This window comes from Arachis ipaensis, chromosome B5 (assembly GCF_059453495.1).
Source record: "Arachis ipaensis isolate K30076 ecotype BB chromosome B5, ASM5945349v1, whole genome shotgun sequence".
Classification (NCBI taxonomy): Eukaryota; Viridiplantae; Streptophyta; class Magnoliopsida; order Fabales; family Fabaceae; genus Arachis; species Arachis ipaensis.
In genome coordinates, this window is record NC_142440.1 from 19514524 (window position 1) to 19523876 (window position 9353).

Genomic DNA, 9353 nt, shown 5'->3' on the forward strand with positions numbered 1-9353 from the left:
GCAGGCTATTACTGGCCTACCATCATGAAAAATGTGACAGAGTATGTAAAAAAATGTCAAAAATGTCAAATTCATGGTAATCTCTACCAAGCCCCACCGCAAGAACTAGTATCCTGATCCCGATAAGGCTGTTTGCAAAATGGAAAATGGACCTATTAGGACCTTTTCCTCAAGAAACTGGATAAGTAAAATTTCTAATTGTGGCAATTGATTATTTTATGAAGTGGATTGAAGCTATACCTCTGTCCAAGATAACAACATTTCAATGTCAAAAGTTTGTGTGCAAAGATGTACTTACAAGGTTTGGAATTCCGAGGTGATAGTCATGGATAATGGAACTCAATTTACATATGCTAAGTTTCGACAGTTCTTGACTGGTTTAGGAATACGTCAAGTGTTCGTGTTGGTAGAACATCCTCAGGAAAATAGGCAGGTTAAGGTGTACATAAGATAATCCTAAAAGGGTTAAAGAAAAATTAGATGACTTCCCGAGATCCTAGCATGTTGATGAGGTATGGTCAGGATTGTGGTCTTATCGTACCACACCTCAATCCTCTACAAGGGAAATACCTTTTCGACTTACCTAAGGGGAGGAGGCAGTGATACCAGTAGAAATCGGTGAACCTAACCCGAGGTTACTCCTCTAAAACACTGAGAACCATGTGGAGTTAGATCTCATCGATGAGGTGAGGAAGACGGCCAACCTAACCGAACAAGCACTTAAGCATTGTGTGGCAAAAAGATATAATGCCAAAGTTAAACCTAAGAGTTTTTGAGATGACGACCTAGTTTTACAGTAGGCCGATGCCAATGCATCAGGAACTCAAGGGAAGCTGGCTCCAACATGGAAATGTCCTTTTAGAATCAAGGAAAATTTGGGGAAAGGAGCTCATAAGTTAGAAAATCTGGATGGTACCGAGGTCTCTAGATCATGGAATGCAATTCATTTAAAAAGGTACTACCCATAGGCAAAGTAGTATTTTTCAAATCAAAAGATACTACACATAGGTAAAGTATCTCTCAGGTTCTTTTACTTTGAATAAGGGACATTCATTTCCAGTATAGGTTTTTAATGAGGCTCCAGCATGCTTGTATAGGGAAAATTCGTAGTAAAATTATAATTAATTTTTAATTTCTTTTAAACTCTTATTTTGATAAGAAAGTCGGCTTAAATGGGAAGTTGATTAAAAAGAAAGTCAACTTAAATGGAAAGTTGAATAAAACCCTTGTTTGACACGTTCACGGGTAAAGCTTGGTTTGGTAAATTTTTTTGAAGAGGTGCTTGTGCTTTTTAAAAGCACAAGCCCCTCATTTTGCGTTTGGTAAATTAAAAAGCCCAAGTGCTTGTCTTTGCGGCTTTTAAAAGTTAGGGGTGCTTTTGAAAGCATCTAAGAGGGAGCTTTTCAAAGTTGGCTTGTGCTTACCAAAAGGAAAAATAATCTAATATAACCTTATATAATAATAAATATTCAAAATTACCTTTATTAATTATTAACACCAAATTTTATTTTTTTTTCCGTACATATTTTTCGCACATATTTTTTGCCATTATATTGTCATTGAAATCGTTATATATTTCTAATTTCTCACCCTAACCTTCACAAATTCTAACATAATTTTCATATATTTTTTATTTTTGAATCTAATCTTCACAAATTCCAATACAAATACATCTCTATCACATATTAGGTATGAACTTCTATCTATTTATATTATTGCTTGTGAGCTGTTTTTGTATTTTTTTCGTAGATCTGTTATGTTTGTTTGTTTTTTCTATTCTTTGAAACGTGAAGAGGGAGACCTAGTTTATGAAAACTAATCATAAAATTTTTCTACACTAACTGCATGAACATTAGTCAAAATTATAATAACAACATATGTAAATATAGATATATAATCATAAGAGTGGTTTACTTGAGATATGTATCCCATGTTTTGTGATCTGTAAAGGTGAGCCAATATATATAGGTGGGTAATGAATGTACCAGTACTAACATTGGATTACATACAAGTTTTATTATTGACCAATGATAACTCTATTTATATTAGTATAGAGAATAAATTAAGTAAATATTTAAATTATCGATCTCTAAAATTTGAGTTTGTATCAAAATAAATTTTTAATTGATTCAATTAGAACTCCAAATTTTAATTCATGGATCATGTTATCAATTTATTGTTTCTCGTAATTTTTTTTCAAGTAGTATTAATTAATTTATCCTATTATTCTTTTGTTTTTATAATTGGTTCCTGTATTATTATTAGCTTATTAGAATAGAGTAATATTGTATGTTTATTAGTCTTATTAATTGATAATAATACTTTATGGAGTTTATTATTATGTAACACATAACAAGTATTTAGAGATATTTGACTTAAAAATTTATGATGCACTTTGTTTTCAATCTTTCAATTTTTGTATGAACTTATGGAATAATTTTTGTTATGATATGATAAGTTTTGATGGATACAATAATGAATTTGATCACATTTGAAGAGAAAAATGATGGAAAAGAAGTTGCACAATGGAACAAAAATCTAGTAGATATATTTTGTGCTTTGTGTGTGAAAAGTATTGAAGTTGGTAGCAAATCAGGCACACATTTTGATACCAAAAGTTGAAAATAATTGATAGCTGAATTCACAAAAATCACAGGAAAAAGAATATAATAGAAAACAATTGAGAAACAAATGGGATCAGTTGAAAGTAGATTGGAAGAATTGGAAGCAATTGAAAGAGAACGAGACTGAACTTGGATAGGATTCTGCTAAAAAAATAATTGATGCAAGTGAAGAATGGTGGGATAAAAAATTAGCAGTTAGTATTTTTAGACTTAGTTTGATAAGTATAGTAGCATACACATTGATATATATAATTATTACAAGTATCAATATTTTATGTAGGTTATTTCAAAGGCTAAAAAATTTAGAAAAGAAGGAATTCATCCAGATTTTCAGGCTACTTTGTTTAGGATGTTTCAAAGAACAGCTGCAACAAGAGAATATGTTTGGACTCCATCTTTCAGACTAGTTCCTTCTTCAATTGAGAAAGATACACAACTTGAAGTTAGTGAGGAGGATTCTGATATAGAGCCTGAGTCTAGAGTTATAAACATTGAAAAAAAAAAAAAGAAAACTTCACTAATGCTAATACCAACAAAAAAGCAAAAAAAAAGTTGGAGGTGCTAAAAAACTGTCACACCAAATTGATAGACTTTGTGAGACTGTGGAACGTAGGAGCTCCAATAAGAATGATACTTTGGGACCTAGTATAACTCAAATAATAGAAGAATTGGATGCTATACTGGATATAGATCCACTTGGATAAATTTATACATTTGTAACTCGACTTTTCTTGGATAAAGATAAAAGAGAGATGTTCGTTGCCTTAAAGCATAAAGAAGTCAAACTTGCATGGTTAATGAATGAAAAGAATGATCAAGAGGAGAAGGAGAACAATTTGTTTACAAAACTTTTAAGATTTTATTACTAGACAATGAGTTGTGTCTGCTGTTTACGTTCATTTGCTTGGATCTTTTTTATTCATTTGTTCTTTTTTATTGCAAATAAAAATTACAGTACTTTCATTTCTAGATATATTATTCTAATTTTTTTTAATCCTTGTGTTCTTTCTTTTAATATAACTATTATACAACGCATTGGAATATGAAAATTGATTATGATGAATAGCAAGAATTTGATCGAGTTTTAACTTCCACAGCATATTTGGTCTTACAATATTATGTTAAGTATATCTATAAAAAATCATGTATGACTTTTACACAAACCGAAAACAGATGGCTTAAAGAGATATTAGAAGGGAATAATAGTCGTTGTTGCAGTATGTTTAGGATGGAAAAAGATGTTTTTAAAAGACTATGCTATGATTTGGAAACAAACTATGTTTTATGTGCCTCAAAGAGAATAAGTGCTGCAGAAATGCTAGCAATTTTTCTATTTGTACTAGGAGATGGAAACTCAAATAAGTCTATTAAGGAGCCATTTCAATATTTTGGTGAAATAATAAGTCAAAAAATTGAAGAAGTGCTACAAGCTGTGTGCAAAATGGCCACAGACATCATACAACCAAAGGATCATGATTTTAAAGAAGTGCCTACAAAATTAAGAAATGATGATAGATATTGGCCTCACTTTAAGGTAATTTATATATTATTTATTTTAAAAAATATTATAAATAATAAAAAAACATTATCTTTCATTGCATGTTTTGGTATTAGATTTACTTTATATTATTTGCAAAATTGATGCTCTAATTATGTTAATTATAGGATGCAATTGGTGCTATAAATGAAACTCATGTGCTAGTGATTGTTTCTGTTGAAGACCAAATTCGATTTATTGGTAGAAAGAAAATTCCAACCCAAAATGTTATAGCTGCATGTAATTTGGTTATGGAATTTACTTTTGCTTTGGCAGGTTGGGAAGGGACAACTTATGACACAAGAGTATTTTTATATGCAATTGGTATATTTGAGTTGAACTTTCCAAAACCTCCACCAGGTAATACTTGATTACCTTTAAGATTAAATTATATACTACATATGTAGATTTAATTTCTTATCATGTTTTCTTTCATTTAATAATATACAGGTAATACTATTTAGTAGATGCAGGCTATCCAGAAAAGATAGGTTATCTAGGACCATACAAAGGAATAACATATCATTTGCCAGAATTTCATCATGTTAATGGACCTTTTGGTTACTATGAAATATATAACTATGCTCATTCTTTACTTAAAAGCGTGATAGAATGTACATTTAGAATTTGAAAAAAGAGATGAAAAATTTTACTAGATATGTCTAGTTTTAGCTATAAAAAACAAGTTCAAATTGTTATTGCAACAATGGTACTGCATAACTACATTAGACGTTATTCTACAAGTGATCGTAAGTTTAAAAAATATGACTAGATAGATGTTGAGCTTGAAGAAGAAGATGAAGATGGCGATGAAGGTGAAGCTGAAAATGAAGTTGAAAAAGTTGGAATTGAGTTTCTTGGAACTATGGAGATTGTTCGAAATAATATAGCATCAAGTTTGATTGGTGGAAAAAATTAGGTTATAGTGATTTAGGTAGTTTAGTATTTTTAGTGATGATGTTTAGGATAAAATAATTTTTTATGATACTTATATAAAATTTTAAAGTTAAAAAATAAAAGGTTTATTTATTATGTCTATGTTTATTATGAATTTTTTATTTAAAATTATTTTATTTTAAAATATTATATGAAATTTTAAAGAATTTGAAAAAAAAAATTATTCTTCATTATAAATATGTTTATTATAATTTTTTTAATTTTTAAAAACTGTTTTACCAAACTGTTATAAATATGTTTATTATAATTTTTTATAATTTTTAAAAGTCATTTTTAATTTGATTTAACGAAACACAAGTGCGGCAGATTTTAAAAAGCTATCTTTTGAGCTACTTTTGAAAAGTAAAAGCTTTACCAAACCAAGGCTAAGAAGGGCGAGAAACTAACAGATATTAAAACCAGCAAAATGGTAAGTAATGTAGCAAAAAGCTATTTAAGTTAAAGTTCAAAAAGCAACAAAGACTAAGGTTGCTTAAAATGGGAAAACATAAATTAAACGTTACTTGAGAAAGTTTCGACTTAAAGACTTAAGTATTTTTACAAAGGGAAATCAAATGATATCAACTATCTTCCTATCTACCACCTTTTTAAAGACCCCGACGTTGGAGGCATCCAAGTCAGGAGCTATGAGTTTGATTTGGTCAAGCATATTTTTCTCAATGTCAAAAGCTACGTCCACAACAGCTTGCTCAATCTTCCTCACCGAAAGGGAGAGCTCGTCAACTCGTTGCATGAGTTCTGAAATTTGCTTTTTATATTTTTCTTTCTTGATGACGGAAGTCGCCTTTGCCTCCTCCAAGGTCTTGAATTTGGCCTCAATACTTTGCTTCTCTTCTCTAAGAGTCTTAACAGACCTATTCAAATTTTCAACCTCCAACCTAGCCTCTTTTAAATCCTTTTCCTGCTCCAACACTTCAGATCGGAAGATAGAAATTTCTTTTTCCACATCCCTGATGTAAGTGGCTGAGCGAAGCAGCATTCTTTGCACCTGTGGCAGGGTCTCCTCCAAGGGAAGCTTGGCTAAACCAGACTTGGTCTTCTCAGTCAGCAAGTACTCGTCAACAAATTCAGAAGCTTGGGACTCTTTCTCCAGAATGCAACCAAATAAATTCAAGGAAGGGGTTTTAGCTACAGTACTCTTACCCCTCCTTTATTTCTTTTTAGTAGGAGAAGGGGGAGGAGAAACATCTTCCACATCGTGAACTTTATGGCCATCTCCCGAGCTGAATTTTGGAGGAAGAGGAACATTGCTCGATGTAGCTGAAGAGGAAACCCGGTCACTATTACCCGGGTTGATGGCATCATTCACGTCCGAGGAAGTCAATCTCCTCCTTATAGCTATAATAACTTTCAAACCACTAGCCATATCAACAACGAAGGAAAAGGAGGGGGTTAAACTAATAAGGTAATGAAATCAGGAAAACGGTAAAAGGCAATAAAGTGCAAATTTAGAAAACATAAGGATTTTACCAACGACGTTCCGAGCAGCATGCTCATCGACCAAAATAGTCCGTAGAGATATGAGCATGTCATTCCAAAGTTCCGAGAGCATTTGAATGCTCGCAACCTCGGGAGCATTGATGACCTGTAACTGGATCTTAGGGGACGGCACGTTGAAATTCCAATATAAATTAAACCTTTTTTCATCTTCCAAGGCCATGAAAAAAGGTGTAGTCCTCTCTACCCTTTCAATCTTAAAAAACTTTTCTTTGAAGCCATGATAAAAGTAAAAATTCTTCTATTAGGGATACCTTGAAAAGAGATAAATCCACGACCTTGGCACTGAAAGGCATTGTTAGAGTAAAAAAATAGAAAAAGGCCCTATAAGTGGCAGTCAATCCTAGGAACGAACATAATAATTCAAAACCACAGATGGTAGCCCAGGAATTTGGGTGCAATTGTGAAGGTGCACAACCGGTGTAACTTAAAATATCTTGTTTAAAGTCGGTAAACAAAAGGCAGACTCCTAGGCAAGTAAAGAGAATTTTGTACATCCACAATCAGTCTGGGCGGGAGCTTGCATGATGATTAAAATGGCAAATCCGATCATCCCGATGAGGAACGAAAAGTACTTATAGATTACCCAAATCGGAATAAAAAATGGCCCCGGCAACACGCATGGTCTCAAGCTCATCTTCTGTGATAGTGGAGGGAGTAGATTTAATTTCCTCGGAAACCCATGAGTATGGATCAAAGCGTTGTCGACCTGTGTGTTGAGGAGGTCGGGGAGTCTGTCTAGAGGATGATGTCCCAACCCGTTCTCGAGAGGCGATCACTTTCTTTCTCGGCATATCGGGTATACCTACAAGGGCACCACCACTATGTCACGAAAGAAAAATTTCTTTCCCATTGTAACAAAAGAAGATTTTCTTTTCTAAAGCCACCAAAAGTCTCCCAAATAAGAACCTTTTTTCTCAAAGTGAGAACCTTACACATTATCAAAACCTTCAAGGGGATAAAGACCAAAACCTAACAGTGGTACCCCCACTACAGACAGCTATCACAACAACTCAGACTATCCAAAAAATATTAAACGACCCAAGAAGATATCATATTCTAAGAATGAATGCGCCTCATCAAATTATAAGAAATAGCAAAATAAATACAAGAATGCGAAGGAAAAGAAAACCCTTACTTGAACATGATAGTCGCTGTGAAAAGAAAAGGGTAGGGAGCAAAGGTTGCAAATGTCCAGGAAACTTTTAGCAGAGAGTAAGAAGGGGTAAGGAAATCCCTTGAAGAAGAAATCCCTCTGTTTTCTCTCCAAGAAGTAAAACGCGGAAACAAAAAGGTAAAACGAAGAAAGTGGAAATGAAACTAATGTTTATCTTCTCAAGGAATTAATACTTCATTAAATGAGTTGATTGATGGAGAGAAGAGAGAGAAGGGGTGACGGTTCAGGAACCAAGAATCAATAAAAAACCGCTTGGATAAATTGAACGGAGTTTTTTTCAAAAGGAATTTTTTGGCGTCTAAAAAATCCCAAAAAGAAACCCCTTCGAAGGCCCAAGGAACAGGGTCCGATCTATCAAACTTGGGCACACATGACAAAGTCGCAAAATCATGAAGCCCAAGTTGAGGGCACTGTTGTGGACAAGTAACGGGCACGCAAGATTCTAACTACAATAAATAGGGCATTACCAACGTTACGCATAAAAGGCAAAAGACTTAAAATGCAAATACAATGCCAAGTCGGCAAAATGGCTAGCAGAAAATATAAACGTATATCTGACAATAAATATTCAATAAATACACGAAAAATATATAAAAATGAGGGTTCCAAAACAGGTAAACATATTTCAAATTTCTTAACAAGTACACTATTGACTTAAATTTTGGAGTGCTTTTACAAATTACCCATCCAACCTGATTGAAAACAATCCTCGGAATTTCGTTTTTCCTTTATCTATGTATCATTGGCTAGGTATGAACACGTATAAATAGTCATCATGAAACTTATATGCAATTATATTAGTTCAGTAAGTATATATTATAAGACAAATTTTTAAGTGCTTCGAGAGTGATAAACCACTATTTTGCGGTTTATTTTGTATTGAATTGAGTGTATTTTATCAATTATTCATACACTTATTCATGTAATTCGTATGTTTTACATTTTCCTTTCTAATTTTGTGCTATGATTGAAAACATGCTTCTTTGGCCTTAAATTCGCTAATTTTAATCTTCTCTTATTACCATTCGATGCCGTGATATGTTTGTTAAGTGTTTTCAGGGTTTATAGGGCAGGAATGACTTAGAGAATGGAAAGGAAGCATGTAAAAGTAGAAGGAACACAAGAAATTAAGGATTTCAGAATCTGGTAGCGATGCGCATGCATGGGCGACGCGTACGCGTGACTGGTGCATTCGAGAGATGACGCGCAGGCGTGGCTGACGCCTACGCGTGACCAGTGAAAAGTCCAGCGATGCGTACGCGTGGTTGACGCGTATGCGTGATGAGCATCACGTGCTGCATTAAACAGAAAACATTGGGGGCGATTTCTAGGCTGCTTTTGGCCAAGTTTCAAGCCCGAAAGTGAAGATTAGAGGCTGCAGAGTGGAACTGGAAAGGAGAATCATTCACTTCTCATTCATACACACTTTAGGTTTTAGATGTAGGTTTTCTAAAGAGAGAGAGGCTCTCTCCTCTCTCTAGGTTTTAGGGTTTTAGTCTTATTTCTTCTTAGATTCAGATTTTCATCTTGTTTTAATTTAGTTTTCCTTTACTCTTGTTTG

At 33.4% G+C, this 9353-nt stretch overlaps 1 protein-coding gene across 1 annotated transcript; it reads left to right on the plus strand.

The window, feature by feature from the left end:
- The first annotated feature begins 3771 nt into the window (after positions 1-3771).
- On the plus strand, positions 3772-5080 carry LOC148563525 (uncharacterized). Its single transcript, XM_088486841.1, has 3 exons — positions 3772-4158; positions 4290-4466; positions 4934-5080. The coding sequence occupies exons 1-3, from the start codon at positions 3772-3774 to the stop codon at positions 5078-5080; spliced, it is 711 nt and encodes a 236-aa protein (XP_088342967.1).
- Positions 5081-9353: the final 4273 nt, after the last annotated feature.

Excerpts from the sequence above, each read along its gene's own strand:
- LOC148563525 (XM_088486841.1), top strand. The coding sequence starts at position 3,772 with ATGACTTTTACACAAACCGAAAACAGATGGCTTAAAGAGATATTAGAA. Across the intron at positions 4,159-4,289 it reads GATATTGGCCTCACTTTAAG|GATGCAATTGGTGCTATAAA; the intron begins GTAATTTATATA and ends TGTTAATTATAG. Across the intron at positions 4,467-4,933 it reads GGACAACTTATGACACAAGA|ATAGATGTTGAGCTTGAAGA; the intron begins GTATTTTTATAT and ends AAATATGACTAG.